The sequence below is a fragment of the Corapipo altera genome, unplaced genomic scaffold, assembly GCF_003945725.1.
Source record: "Corapipo altera isolate COAL_440 unplaced genomic scaffold, ASM394572v1 61553, whole genome shotgun sequence".
Taxonomy (NCBI): Eukaryota; Metazoa; Chordata; class Aves; order Passeriformes; family Pipridae; genus Corapipo; species Corapipo altera.
In genome coordinates this window covers 6,840,730-6,856,402 of record NW_020884918.1, presented here as the reverse complement: position 1 = coordinate 6,856,402, position 15,673 = coordinate 6,840,730, and the positions used below count along the sequence as shown (strand labels likewise).

General features: G+C 45.2%; 1 protein-coding gene across 5 annotated transcripts in view; it reads left to right on the top strand.

The window, feature by feature from the left end:
- Window positions 1-15,673, top strand: part of MYO5B (myosin VB) — a 146,163-nt gene that overhangs the window by 43,017 nt on the left and 87,473 nt on the right. For all 5 annotated transcript variants that reach the window (XR_003529766.1, XM_027656049.1, XM_027656047.1 and 2 more), the window contains exons 5-8: window positions 6,453-6,609; window positions 9,076-9,219; window positions 10,429-10,510; window positions 13,972-14,079. Coding sequence is in view for 4 of the 5 variants with exons in the window: in XM_027656049.1 (XP_027511850.1) it covers window positions 6,453-6,609; window positions 9,076-9,219; window positions 10,429-10,510; window positions 13,972-14,079 (491 nt within the window). In the remaining variant the exon portion in view is untranslated. The remainder of the gene's footprint in view (window positions 1-6,452; window positions 6,610-9,075; window positions 9,220-10,428; window positions 10,511-13,971; window positions 14,080-15,673) is intronic.

Genomic DNA, 15,673 nt, shown 5'->3' with positions numbered 1-15,673 from the left:
AAAAGTCTAACTACCCCAAAGTTGTGGGTTTTTATTTGCTTTGACTGACAGTACCACGCGTGGTACTCTAAAAACCCAGATTAAAGCAAACAAGTAAAACAAGTTGCTGCCACTCTTGACAGTGATGCTGCTCCAAATTCCAGTTATCCTACTGAAATGGGAACAATTGCTCCAAATTCCAGTTATCCTTCTGAAATGGGAACAATTCCTGGCTTGGAAATTTCAGAGATGGCTTTTCTCTGTGTTACAACACTGCAACGCTCCAAGTTTTACCTTCAGAGTGTGCAACTTTTCTTTATTAATTTGAAGGCAAAGTTAGACCATCTCGGTTTTTCATCACTGTTGGGATGCAGTGAGGAATGCACTTGAGGGATGCAGTCTAGTGGTAATTAAATTATTGCATTTTTTTATATCACTAACAACACAATGCAGTATTTATGCTCATCTTTAGCCTGTGCAGCACTGTCAGTAGAGAAGTGTATTAGAGCCTGTTGTGTGTCTGGGCTTTACGGGTGTTCTTGTTATGGTCAGGCTCAATTCAAACTGCAGTACTTAAAGGATTTTTAATCTTCAGATTGCTTTATGAACACTAATCCTCCCAGCATCCTGAAAGAAGTAGGTTAAATATGATTTCCATGGTGGAGAGACTTACTGACTCGTTTCACGACGTGGAGAATTAGTGTCAGATCTGGGATTAAAGCTGGAGTGACCCCTGACAATTGTTCACAGGGTCTGGCTCTGCTGTTTGCATCAGATATTTTTCCCTCCTGGAAAAGCTGTGTTTTTAGTGCGATTGGTTTTGCTCCCACTACAGAAATCATCCCTGGAAATGTCCAAGGCCAGGCTGGACAGGCCTTGGAGCAACCTGGGATAGTGGAAGGCCTGTGACCTTTAAAGGTTACTCCCAGCCCTGGCAATTCTGTGGTTCCACGAAATTTTTCATGTATTGTAAAAACACCAGTGACTCTCTACTTAGTTTTGCTGGGCTGCGCCCCTCACCCATCTCTTACTCTGTGTGTGGGTTAGAGTCTTGATGTGTTTTGCTCCTAAGATGACAAATGTCTGCAAAATTGACTGTGTTACTCACCTCCATAGCACCTTTGAAGGTGCTGTTGCCTCGTGCTTTGAAGAAACAATTCTGGATTTTGTTCTGCTTGGAATACTGCTCCCTGGTGGTTTTGTTTGCATGTCTGATGGATGGAGGCTTTTGCGCAGATCCTGGTGTTAGTTTTCCAGGCTTTGAATCACCTTGTAAGGCTGCTGTAAGTGAAAAAATGAAGGTACTGGAGACCTGTGGGGGTGAAGGTCGCCGTGGAGTTGCATCTTTAAGTGCCTCATACATAGTTTTGAGCTGCAGCTGTGGTGTGTGGTGGGAACAGCATCTTTGGCCATCGTTGAAGCCTAATCCCAAAGGCAATCCCTGAGTAGCCCCCTGAGTAGCAGGAGATGTGACAGTACTGCCATGCTGCAGCAGAGATGGTATTCACCCTTAACATTTCACTTTATTCAGGCTTTTTTCCCATAATAATTTTCTTCTGTGCTGGTGCTGCTAAAATTGACTGTATTTCAAGCAGCTGTGTTGCACACTGTGCCTGCAAGGTGGCCAAGCATTTCAGTATGTTTTATTCCATGCTGGATACAAACACCCCCTGCCTGGTTTTAACCATTTCTTCTCTCTGAGCATCCTGTTTGCTACCAACTGCTCCGTGAGGTTCATCGATTTTTCCCTGCTGGCACCAGCAGTTGGTTAACTTTTACACTGAAGAAGGGAAAGTCTCTGTAGCCTTTTCTTCCTGAAGGCTTTTATTCCTGAAGCTGGAAAAGAAATGTCTGAACATGCATTATATCCAACAAAAAAAAAAACCAACAGAAGAGACACATTAATGCAAATGAAGGAGATGGAGTGGCCTGCTAAAAAGCATCTTTCTTTTTATTTTATGTTATTAATATAATCCGGAAGTTTTTTGTGCCATGGAGAGCCCACCTGGGCCATTTCACGTTGCAGCACATCAGCCATTAGGGCAAACTAATGAGAAACTCTGGGAAAATGTGACCTGTCAGAGTGGCTATAATAGCAGCAAATGGTGTTGACCATGGTTTTATCACTGTGTTCAGTGTCTTTTGGAGAATGATGGTTCTTTTAAAAAGAGACAAGGCAGAGGGAGGAATAACCACTCAGAATGCCACCTAAAGTCATTTTTTGATGGGATCTGGACCCCATGGGGACTGTGGGTCTGGGTTGCTCCTTGGCTGGGCTCCCACCTAGGTTGGTCTCTGCCTTCTGCATCCAGGTGAAATCCATTAGCTGATAGGGGGAAGTTATGGGAGAGGCCAGATTTGGTATCAAGAAGTCTTGATGTGAATCTTAATGGTAAACAGAAAAAAGTAGGTTACAAAATATTATGTTGTAGCGGTGCTGTCTGCATGCCAAGTAATGAGATTTTGAGATTTTTGAGATTTTGGCTTCGTTCAACTGGAGACCCACTCCCTGAAGAATGGTGGAGTTTTTGGTCTTCAGGATTAAGGACCAGAGTGGTAGGGAAATGCTTTTTGAAATGTGCTGCCAGTGCTGTACCTGTCACGGAGAGAAGGATAAGAAACAATAATTCTCAAGTAACTTTTAGGCAAGTGTGGCTCTAGGCCGCACCAGCTGTGCGTTTGCAGTGTTCCAGGGATTTTGGTTGTCACCTCTTTCTCCTGCTTCTCCCTCACCTCTGATGAAGGATAATCTGTTCATCCGCCCTTGCAGCCCATGACAAAACCTCTGTCTGCCACTTCCTTTGTAGCTGACGTGAATTTTTTCCATTGCATCTTACTGATGGCCAACAGGGAGCTAAGTGAGTGGCTGTCCATGAATCATAGAATCATGGAATCATTAAGGCTGGAAAAGGCCTCTAAGATTGAGTACAGCCATCAACCCAGTACCTCCACCATGTCTACCATTAAACCATGTCCTCAGTTGCCATATCCAGATATTTGTTTAATGCTTCCAGGGTTGGGGACTCCACCACTTCCCTGGGCAGCCTGTGCCAGGGCTGGACAGCCCTTTCCCTGAAGAAATTTTCCCTCATACCTATTGTAAACCTCCCCTGGCACAACTTGAAGTTGTTTCCTCTTGTCCTTTCACTTGTTACCTGGGAGGAGAGACTGACAGGGCACCTCGTTGAAGATGATCAAACCATGTGGGAGTTGATGACCATGAAAAAGAACAGTATCAGAGATGGAAGAAAGCATTACAAGAATCCATGGAGGAAGAAGATGACCTTTAAACATAGTGGACTTTCATCAAAGACAATGGACTGTTGTATGAACGCGCGGGTTACAGTGTTTGTTACGCTTTTCTATTTTGTACCCCTGTATTACTATAGAGATCCCCCCTGGTTGTTTGTTCCTTCTACCCCCACGTTCTGATTGGTTGTGTAGCTGCCACAGTGCAGATGTTCCACACAAGGTTATGCCTTTCCCCTTTATCCCTTATAGAGATGTAACTCCTCCTTGTTTTTCCTGTTAAGGCGAGTTCCCTCCTTCTCTTTCCCTATATGTCATGTTCTCACCTCCAGTTCCAGAATGTTCCTTTCCTCCCCTACATAAAGGGGAAGCCTTGTTAATAAAGGGCTTACTTGCTTACCTATTCACTGACCTACAAACCCGTAACGAACCCTGAGTAAGCATCTCTTATTTCCCCGCCAGGCCATAGCAAAAGCAGAGGTGAAACTTGTCATCTACTTTAACCAGAGATAAACCATGCCAAGTCACTGCCATCAGCTGTCCCAGGAACCACTGCTATGGGCGTTTTCCAGTGTACTTCTGGGTTTGGTGCTTAGTTTTCCTTTCTCACCATGGAGTTGGCCCTGGTTTTGCTCTATTGGGTTCATGTGTCTGATGGCTCATGCCACAAAAAGAGTTTTATTGCACACCTGTGGAAGGCCAAAGGTGTGAGACTGGTGCATTGGCAGCCACATGCCTGTATCCTTCCAGCTGGCTGTGGGAGAGTGGTGGTGGCTTTGCCAAGACCCAGGGAGGGCACGACACCGTGACTTAGCAAGACCAGGCTGTTCCCACCCAGGATGAGTCACCGGGAACACTGGCTCCAGGATGTTGAGTGCCTGGGTGAGGTTTTGCTCAACTCCCAGCCTCTGTTTCTGCATTAACTCCCTGATAGCCGGAGTAACTGGTGCTTCCTCTTGCCCTCCTGCTGATCCATGCCCAGGACAACAGTGTAACTGGCCAGGAGGTGGACTAAGATACACTTCGCGAATCGATGCTCTGAAAAATATAGAGTTGGAAATCATCTTGTCATTCTTCTCCTGCTGAAAGTGTCCCAAAGTTGTGGTTGGCACTAAAATGTTACGTGGGACTTGGCTGAGGTTTTTTTCTCAAACCAATTACCTTGAGCCTGGAAGGAATTAAGATGTATGTGCCTGACAGTGAAGGACAGTAATGGTGTGATGTGTTTCGGTTGGAAGTGTAGAAGTGGTATATGGCAATCATTTAGCCTCTGTTCTCATATCCTGCTGGTATAAACTTGAACTGAGTATCTTAAATTGAAATGTGTTTTTATGGTGTTTCCTGATGTCAAGAGAACTGCAAGGTTGTTGTAGTTTTATATGGGATTTTCTGTGCCTGCTTTCAGCTGTGATTCATGAAAGCCGGGCAGAGTCTGGGAAGATTAATTTGATCTTATTTAAAAAAATACCCAATTACATTCTTACAGATTACCCAATGGCTTGGGTATTTGGGGATCTTACAGCAAATCCTGCAGTGAAAACTCTCTCCTTCCCAAAATCCACGGCCAAGTAGCAGAGGTGCTGGGTTTGCAGTGTCCTGACAATACCCTGGAGAGTGAATCCCACTGCAGCAGAGCTACTTGGTCCTGGAGCCAGCAAATCTTTGCCTAGAGGGATGTAGTTCTGAAAATGAGCTCCTATTACTGTCTTGGCCCTTTCTGTGCCTTGCAGCTCAAGCACAATAAACTGATTAATTGTTGGGATGTATCTAGTGGCTACCATGCTGTGCACCCATGCTGGGAAGGGCTGGGTGTTTTATGATGACTTGTGCAAGGTTTTTTGATGTAAAGGATTGATTTTGAAAGTAGAGGAAGGCATTTGGGTGTCTGTGCTCTGTGCAAGGCTCAAAAGCTACATAAGATGATGCACCCGCTGCTTCCCCATGCAATGTCCTGTGCCCTGGAGGTACCTGGTGGTTTGCCTTGGAGGTACCTGGTGGTTTGCCCTGGCTCTGAGGACATCAGAAGCCTGGAGGTGAAGAGCTGCTTCCACTACCCAGCAGCAGCCCAAGGATGGAACAGTGGCATCTGCTCCCATCATGGCTGGAAAAGGGTTTGCATCAGCCCCTCAGTGCCAGGATAACACTTCCCACCCCTGCAGAGCATTTTCATATGTGCAGATCAAAAGTTCTGGTGTGTATTTGCTTGAATATTTTTATCCTGGAGCTGAGACACGTGTATCCTTTTGTAAGGAAACTTGTTCTGTGCTTGGAGAGTGTCAGGCTGCTTGATCCTTCTGTTAATGGGCTAGTCCTTCTAAAAAACTTTTCTGTTCTCCAGAGCTTCAGGGGCTGAACAAACTTGACTTAGTGATGTCTGCCTTGGATTGGTTTTAGACTATTTATCCTCTTTTTGTTACCCCTTGGTCCTAGAAGTACCCCTGCACTTCAGATCAATGACTTAACAGCTTGACAGGATTTAGAGATGAGTAGCTGCTGTGGGCCTGATGTCAGAGACATGCTTTGTATTATTGTTGTCAGGGATTTAGCCAGATATTGGGAGCTGTGTGAAAATATTGATATTCATGTAATTGCTTAGGGAATCAAATTTTTTCTTCTGTGTCCTAATTGCAGGGTATTAAATTTTACAACTTCAATATTTTTAACATGTTTTGAGCATAGAAGAAGCTTTTTGGGCATCTGTGTTTTAAAGGCTACTTGAGCAAGATTCACAATGAATTGCTCATGTTTTATTGGGCAAAAATCTCAAATTCTTGAGTGAAGGCATTGGAGGGAAAACTTAAATGTATAGTATTAGAAGCTGATATTCAGCCAATGCCTGTTAATAGTTTTCCAGACAGATTTCAAGCAGCAGGGGTTTGGAATTGTGGCATGTAAGGAATGGGCTTCCCAGCACTGGGGTACTCAGTTTAGGGGTGAAGAAGGCAGCAGTGCTTCATGCAGGGATTCATCTCCCATCATCTCTGCAGGCCTCTGGAGGTGTTCTGGAGATGTTCAGTGTCCTTTGTGTTTTTGGTGAGATGTGTCACAGTTGTGTGTTATTCACTGTTGCTTCTGTAAATCCAGAGAAAATCCAGCGTCTGTAACGTAGGTGGCAGCAAGGTGAGGGATCAACCACATGTGAAGGTGAAAGATTGTTGCATGGCGCAAGCAGTGAACAAGAAAATGTGTTGGCTTACAAAGGTTTGACTCCTCTGCCTCAACAGGGATGAGAAGAACCAGTCCATCATTGTGAGCGGGGAGTCGGGCGCTGGGAAGACGGTCTCTGCCAAATACGCCATGCGCTTCTTCACCACCGTCGGGGGCTCTGCCAGCAAGACGAACATCGAGGCCAAAGTCCTCGCATCGAACCCAATTATGGAGGTAAAATCTACATGATTTCCTTTGCCCTGCTTGCAGTGGTCACTGTGTGACTGCAGAAGTCACAAAACCGGTGAGAACCGTAGGGGGTTGTGAGCCAGACCTGATTTACGGCGTCACAGCATCCTTGAGCTGGATTGAAAACGCAGAAATACAGTGACAGTCTTAATTTAACCCACACTGATTGCTCCTGTATTTGATGGTCTTAAAGCTGAGCCTGTGTAACCCCAGCACAGCTCCAGGAGCTGGGCTTTGATGGGGCTCCAGAGAGGGGAGCCTGAGCAGTGCTGCTGGCACCATTAGTATTTTGCCATCTTCCTCCTCCTTTTATCACTGTGTGGTACCTCCTAATCTTCTTTAATTGTGTAGGCGTGGTATAGAAATGAAAGGGATTAATCTGAGATACTTTAATACAGTTTTATTTTTTGTTAATTTTCTGTTGCTATCAATCGTATGGGGGAATGAAAAGTCCTATTATAGGGAAATCCCTGCTTTGAAGGAAAATAATTCCTTTTATAAACATAAATGAAAGGGAAAAAGCAGCTTTGTTTTCCTTGCACTGTGGCCAACTGCTGAAAATAGATGAATGCCTAAATCCCATTTTCCAAACAGATTTTGGAGTCAGAGTGCAAAATTTTGGAGGCATTTGTAAAATACCCAAGTCAGCATAAAGACAAGATTTGGACTTTTCCAAAGTCAGCTGAGGACTTCAGACTCATGATTTTTTTTTTTTTTAAAGGCAGGAACTAGGGAGTACAGCACTGTCCTGCACTTAACCTTAGGCTTGGCTTAACCTTCAGGAAGGCTTCCCTCTGAAGGTGGTGCCTGATGGCCAAACTCTCTCACAGACATGGAGGTTGTGGCTGATCCAGGATAAAAACCAAGCCTGAGAGGCAGCACGTGTGATCTAACACTGTGCTGCCTGATGTGGGGTGTGAGCTGGAATGTTAAAAGAAGTGATGGTGCAGGTGATCAGTAAGAAAAGCCACACAGGTGTACAGCTGGCAGGGGACACGATGCTTTTCTGCAACTAGTTTTCTTCATACTGGTTTACTCCTTTCCTCACCCATCTCCTCTGCCTCTGTGAAAAGTAGCTGCAATACCAGGGGACACCTAAAACAATGCAGGGAAAAAAATTCATAGTGCATGCTATTCTTCTATATGACCCCAGAATTTTATTGCTCTAATTTTCTTGCCTGTGTTCTGTTCTGGCTGTAATTTCTAAGTGCTGGGGCCAGGCAACGTGCCTGTCTTTATTGGAAATTGATGAGAACATTGCCTATGCAGGGAAAATCATAAAAATAACCTGCTGGGTTTGCAGAAAAACCTGAAGTTAAATGGGCTTGGGGGAAAGAAGGTGCCTTAGCTAGAAGAGGAGCTGTGTGGGTGGATGGATAGGGCAGGTAGCAGGCAGGGCTTGCTGTGGGTGTGATGATGAGGCCATCAGGCCACGGAGCCCTCAGCCCTGGATGGAAGGGAGCAGCAGCTGAGGGGTCAGGCAGCTTTGCATGTGCAACAGTCTCTTTGTTGGTTGTACCGCACAGAGTACAGTCCCTGGGGATTTCCATCACGTGCAACTGGAGGCGTCAGGTCCTGTGATCAAAAGTTTTGGGTGGTGCTGTAGGTAGTGCTGTGATTCTTAGTGAGTGTATATGCTTGCTGTGTTCCCCAGGAGCTGCATGCAGGTAAAGGTGATCGGCAAGGATTGCCTGGGAAAGGCAGGCAGCCTTCTAGAGGGGCCTGAGGGATCTTCCCTGTACGTGTCCCTTCCCTTCCCTTCCATCACTTTTTCTGTGCTTGCTTGAAGCTCATCATCTCAGGGCAGGGGAATGTTGGTAAAAAATAAGCTGCTCTATCCATGAAAGGGAATGTTGCCTTTCTCTGACCCTCTTGCATCACCATAAGTTGCTCCTTCATGGATTTCCGTGTTTGCAGTGCTGCACCCCTGGTGTTTGTACTTTGGGCTGGATTCTCTCCCTTCTGCCACAGTGTGTGGCAGCATTACCTGAAGCTCTGGAGAGGCACAGAGAGACTCTGTCATGTCATCAAATCCATGTGCCAGAGCCTGAACATCTGAAAATGGACTGCATCTTGTTCCCTCCCTCTTGCAGGGCTTCATTGCTTATGACTCCTCCAGGAAAGCTGCCAGTGTTGACTATGGACAAAGGTGGGGGCATCCTGTAAAACAAAACAGGAGTGTTGAGGCTGTTGGGATGTAGGTGATTTAGTTACTGTACAGACACTTGTTTCTGTTCATATGCATTTTTCTTCTATAATAATCCTGGAGACACCACATTTTCAGTGAAGAGTCCTCCCCAAAGTCACATTGTTGCTCTGCCTTCTGCGTCTGGGAAGGGGTTTTCCTTAAATCCCCCTGTGACTGTTTATATAACACTGATTACAAATTTAAATGCTTAAAACATTTCAAAAATTAAATTAAAAATTAATGTTTGATTTACTTTTATGCAGGCCATTGGAAATGCTAGAACAACAAGGAATGACAACAGCAGTCGATTTGGGAAATACATTGAGATTGGCTTTGATAAAAGATACCACATCATTGGTGCCAACATGAGGACATATCTGTTGGAAAAATCTCGGGTTGTATTTCAGGTGAGCAGCTGCAGGGTTTTTTCCTTCTTTTGTTCCTTTTGGGCGCTGTACTCTGGGAATTCAATACTCTGGGATTTTTCTGTGAATTAAAAAGAATCTCTTCAAAAAGTAGAATCACAGAATCATTTACGTTGGAGAAGACCCCTAAGATCATTGAGTCCAACTGTACCCCAGCACTGCCAAGGCCACCACTAACCCATGTCCCCAGGTGCCACATCCACATGGCTTTTAAATCCCTCCAGGGATGGGGACTCCAGCACTGCCCTGGGCAGCTGTGCCAGGGCTGGACAACCCCTTTGATGAAAATATCATTCCTAGTATCCAATCTAAATCTTCCTTGGCACAACCTGAGGTTGTTTCCTTTCGTCCATCGCTTTCCTGGTAGACACAGCTCCCAGACATGTCTTTCAGACTCAATCTTTTGCAATTGTTCTTCATGATCCCAGCGTGACGACCCTCATTCTGGGATAATTTGTACTCAGGAGACTCATTAGTTGGCCTTGAGTTGTTCCCTCTATGAGCCTGAGGCTGGAGCCTTGAGGAGGGATCACTGCTGCTGGCGTGGCTGCTGGGCAGGGGTGGAAAACCTTTCTCTAGGCAACTGCTTTGTTTTTGCTGAGCCTTTTAAAGAGCTAGCAAACTCTTGCATGCAACTGTCTTCAGTTTTGAAGATGGAGGGGAGGCAGGAGAAGGGCTGAGGAGGCTGATGTCTCTGCTGTGACACATCCCTTGGGTTTCTTGTGCAGGACAAGCTTTCTTGGTTCGTGCTCAGAAGCACCTGCAAAACTTTTGTCCTTAAACATAAAAAAAGAAAAAAAAAAAAAACCAAATACAAAAATCCTAAAAAATTTACAACTTTGGGAAGCCATGAGAATAGGCCACCTTTTTTTTTATATTACTGTTGGTTTGCACCACAGTGCTCGCTGGCTAATTTAGCTGGGTTATCCCAGAGAGGGATAAGATGTGGAAGGTAATACAGAGCAATTTGTTTTCTTTGCAAGAGGGGCAATGTGTGTTGGTCAGGGCAAGCCTTGGCACCTCCTTTCTCTCTGGTGGCAAGAAAAAGTCCTGGTGGCACTGAGGGGGTGTCAACAATGGGAACCAGGGAATGGGATCAGTGTGGCCGTGGGCTCAGTGGGCACCAGGCTGAGGGTGGGAGCACCACTGTAACCTCTTTGTGCCTCTGGTAACTCAGAACTTTCCCCATAGGCAGAGCATGAGCGCAACTACCACATCTTCTATCAGCTCTGTGCCTCCTCAAGCCTTCCAGAATTCAAAGATCTTGGACTCAGTAAGTACTGGAACCTCCCTGTGCACTGGTGGCTGTTGCCTAGATCTGATGGCAACAGGACAACGTGGTGAGGTTAGAAATTCGGGTCGTTGGTGAGGTCACATGTGCCTGTTCAGTGGGAAGAGGTGAAGGGAGATGAGCTTGAAGGTCTTCTTCTCCCTGGTGGTGCACAGGTTTGCTTGTGCCATCACCAGGGATGTGGCACCTGGGATGAGGGTGGTGAGGCCCTGGCACAGGTTGCCCAGAGAAGCTGTGGCTGCCCCTGGATCCCTGGATGTGTCCAAGGCCAGGCTGGACGGGGCTTGGAGCAACCTGGGGTAGTGGAAAGTGTCCCGACTGTGGCAGTGGTTGGAACAGGATGATCTTTAAGGTCCCTTCCATCCCAAACCATTCTAGGATTTTATAAAAATTTACAGCAGAGCTGCAGTGAAACTATGTGCCCTGGTAGATGCCAGCTGATGAAGGGAGATCACATGTTAATATTGTACCAAACTTGCATTAAAGATGTGTATTTTAAATCAAGTGTGAGTAGGAGTTGATCTGGCCAAAGCCTTGGCAGGAGTGGTTGTGTGCTTTGAATTCATTGTAATTTTTTTCAATGGTTAACTCCTGAAATGGGTTAGAGTTCTTTTCCCAGAATTTGTGGCAAAACCTCTGTAGAACACCTGATTCAGAGGGTTTTACTCTTGCAGCAGGGGGTGCAGAGATGTACTTTAGTTATTCTTTTATCTTGGATATTTGCTATTGCTTAGAAAAAGTAGCAAGGCTTAAAATAGCCTTTTTCAGTATTTAAAATAGTGAGCAAGGCAGGCTGTGATCCCAACACAAAAGCTTGCAGAGGTTTTCATCCTGGCTGCAGAGGAATGGCAGATCCAAGAGAGAGTTTTCAGTTTCTGGGTAATTTTGGGCTTGTCTTTCTGACTTTTTGTGTCACTGTAGGCATATTTCCCACACAGAGCACATCACTTTGAGCACTTTCAAGAGTTGCTGCCATGTGATTGTGTGCTTCATTTTTGCAAAGATATCCTGACTAATGGCTGTGTCTGCTGGCATCTTAAAATTCAGACACAAATGCTTTCAGCTCAGAGTGGGATATGAGTCGATGTGTGAGAGCTCCAGCTGTGCAACCACCCCTCTCATCCTGGGAACATGTGGATCAGAGGAAACACCAGTCTTACTCATCACAGCTCTCTAAAAGCATCGTCTGTATTGGTGGTGACTGGTAACAGTGTAGGCTGAGAGGTCTCTGCTCTGCTGGTGTATCATCCAAGACGCAAAAACATCTTTGTGCTGTTGTGATTGTGGCTCTCAACTTCTCAATTCAATAGCAACAGCTGGTGGTGTAGGAGGCAGTGGGTACCAGGACAGCTAGCCCCCAAGGGAGCCTTCTTGGGTAATTTTTAATCAAAATTTGGTGTTCTCAATGCACATTTGGTGTTCTCCGGCTGCACTTTTCAGTGGTGCTTGTGCACAGGTATCCACCAGGTCAAACGCAAAACTGGAAAAGGAGGTGATTCTTTCCAAAGTTGAAGGTGTGTGTCCTTGGTGTTTCCTCCACTATCACCTTGCAATAGCTTGAAAATGACTCTTCAAAATGTTTTGGTAGCTGGCAGATGTGGGCTGCTCACACAGTCCGTGGGGACAGAGATGTGGGTACCATGAGCTGCTCTTGTTGGCCCGATGGAGGCTCTGCCTTGACCTGTGGAATAGCTAGTGCTGGGCAGTGTTCTGTGAGTGCAGATGTGCACAATTCACTTATTTTTCTTTCTCTTGAGTGATTTTTTTTTTTAATTTCCAACTTTGCCTCAGGTTTACTAGCCTGTATTTCAAGATGACTCGTCGAAACTCAAATTTGTTTCCTCGTGTGAGGTGTACTTACCTTACGTGTCAGCCTTTTCTCTCCAGGACTTATACAAAACAAGGGGTATCTTGCTGTGAAAATCCACCATTTATTAGAGGAGGATGTATATTTTTCCATATAAAAAATAAGAGCTTTTGCTTCTCCTTTGGCCTTTGCACAAACAAAGAGTTGTCATTACTCTCTTGTATGTTGCAAAATGCTCGAAAACAGAGAGAGTCTCTAAACACAGGTGAGCCCAGCAGAGCAAACCAGTGTTGCTCAGTCAGAGTGATCCTAAAGGCTTAATCTGAAACTAGAATTTTATTTAAAATGTCAGTGTGCAGTGCAAGTGTTTTTTGAGGTGTGGTGTCTAATTTTATGATGCCTCAGCAGTGTTGCAAAGCAGGAATGTGTTTTAGTTGTTTGCAGTGAATCAAAGGGTTTATTTGGTTGTTAAAATAATTGTACATATATTGAAATGTAAAGATTGGAGTCAGTTATACCAGAGATGACTTGAGGCAGAAACAGATCTCAGTTATACCAGAGATGACTTGAGGTAGAAACAGATCTCAGTGTGGATGTTTAAAATTGGAAGTTGGTGTCGCGGTCCCATTAACCACCACCAGCCCTGGGTGCATCTTGCAAGGTGCAAGATGTGCAGAAACAGCAAGTTGTTAACGTGATGTGCTCCGTCAGGGGCTGGGTGAGCTCCTGTTGTGCTGGGGGACCAGGATGGACATAGTCTGCCTGACCCCAATCAACGTTTTCTGCCCCTTATTCCTGATGCTCCATCAATGAGCAGAATTATCAAAACCTCCGTGTCCCTGGGCTTTGTGTGTCAAAAAGACTTAAATGTTTTCTTTACAGCTTGAAAGTACAGCTAATGCAAAAGCCTACGGGAGGGCAGGGAAGGGATGGGGAGCTTCTGGTGGCAATTTGAGTCAAAAATTGCAGATTGCAGTGGTTTTAAAGGTTACCAGTAGGCTGATGTGGAACACACAGCAGGCTTTTTCTCTTTACATTCATGATGCTTGGGAAATATGTTTTAAGGTGGAGTGATTGCATGTGCAGCTTTTTAATGTGGATATAAGCCCTGCGATCTCTTTTTGTTGTATTTACATTTGAAATGCCTCTCTGTCTCCACACGATTTATTGGTGTTGTCCTGAAATAACTTTGGTAAAGCACAGATGTTTACATGGTGTAATGCTGGCACTGCAAGCCATTCTCCACTCCCTTTGCTCCCAAGGTTTAAGGCTTTATGTGGGGAAGGTGTTAAAGTATCTCAATCAGTCATGGGTGTGTTAAACAGGATGAAAAATTATTGAAAGCAGTAACCTCAGTATCTGAAATAATCTTCACCCCTGTGATGGAGCAGTTATTAGAATACCAAATATACCATAGCACTGGCCCGACTGAGCTTGTTTTGAATGGGGAAGAGGTTTCATCACTGCAAGAAGTGGTTACAGTCACTTATCAAGGTTCTACTTCATCCATTTCTGAGTAACTGGGTTTTGAAGGGGACAGGTGCCCTTTGGGGAGCATCCCTGCCCATGTTCCAAGGGGTGGCTGCGGGGGATGAGTACTGCTTGGTGATGTATGTTCCTCTTCCTTCTTTCCTAGCCTGTGCAGAAGACTTTTTCTACATTTCTCAGGGAGGTGACACGTCCATCAGTGGTGTGGATGATGCTGATGACTTTGAGAAAACGAGGCATGCCTTCACCCTGCTTGGTAAGGGTTTGCTCTGCTTGGAGCCTGCCCAGCAGAAGTCTCTTGCAATTGTTTTCAGTGTTTTGCCTGAATTATAATGTTCCTGTTGACCTAGTTGGCTTTACTTTGTTCTTCAGTGTGAGCTGCAGAAGTGTTTCTTACAGCAGCCTGCAAAGCAGCAGTGAAATGGAGAAGGACACTGAATTTAAGAGCAACTTAAATAAACCATTCTGAAGGCAAAGCTGTGCTGCAGCTATTTTTTACACTTGTTTACAAGCAGGAAAAGAGCAATTACTCTGCAGTTCAATCTGTGCTGGGGCTGAGGGTGATGTCACTTCTCGGACCATCACAGTATTGTACCAAGTAGCTGATTTCCTGGAAATAATGAGCTGAGTACATCCCTGCTGTGCAGAGTCCATGTCTGCGTGGCAGCTGCAAAATCCACGGCATGCTGCAGTGGAGCAGTGGTGCAGCCTGCCTGCAGCAGTGGCTGTTGGAAAGGAAAAACAATTTTTGCTGGGGAAAGCTTCCCTGGTTTATTAATATTTATCTGAAACCACGTTTTTAAATCCTGTTCAGTCTCGGTGCCTCTCAGATGCATTTCATATGCTGTGAGAGGAGTTCATGATGTTCACAGTTGGCTGTGAAATCCCCTGACCAACTGTGCCAACAATGAGCGTGGGCACTCATTTCAAGCATCAGAACTGCAAGTGTTTCCCAAAAATTTGTCCTGTTTGTGTTCAGATAGGCTCAATCTCTTTTTCTTTGGGGTGATAGTGGGGTCTTGTCATTACCCTCTTCTTGTGCAGCTTGTGTGACTTCTAACTGTTAACTACTCAAAAAATAAGGCTTCTGTTTGCTCCAGATTTGCCCACAGGACTGTAATCCTCAGGAAACTCTCTTCCCATCCCCTTGACATGTCTCTTTGTTCCCCTTCTCCACGTCCCTGAGCAGGCCCCCTGTCTCCTTGCTGATCCCTGGGAAGAACTGTGAGAGCATATTCCTCTGCTGCCAGTTTGATGATGTTTTCCTTCTCTTCACGTGCTTCCTCTGGCTCTGCCTTTCCTCATTTTATCTTTAGTGTTTCTCATCTCTGTTTCTGTTCGGGGCCTGGTGATACTGCTACTACACTTTTCAGCCTTTCCTTTCTGTGTGTAACTAGAAGTCAGATTTATCTGCAAATCCCCACCCTAGCCAGGCTTAACTCCAATTAAGAGTTCCAAGTCACAGCAGAACATTGCTCCTTTTAGTAACCTTGAAACCTTTCTCACTGTGCTGATAACAGAAAAGTCCCAAGAGAGAGAAAAGGAAGCTCTGGGTAATTCAGAAACCAGCAGGTGATGTCTTGGACCTTGGGTGGATAATTAGGACACCAGCCCTGAACACAAAAGAGACGCAGAAACCCAGCTGAAATGGAAAAAGAATGCAGGATACGGCAAGCAGGCCGTGTGCAGGCTGCTGCTGAGCAAAGCTCCTGCTGGGAATGCCTGTAAATCCTGCCAGAAAAAATTATATAAAGCAATAACATCTTACACCCCCAGTAAAGACTCACCAACACGTAGCTCTTTTTGAGGCACTGGGGACAGTGAGACAGAGTTCTGCATCACCTCCCTGG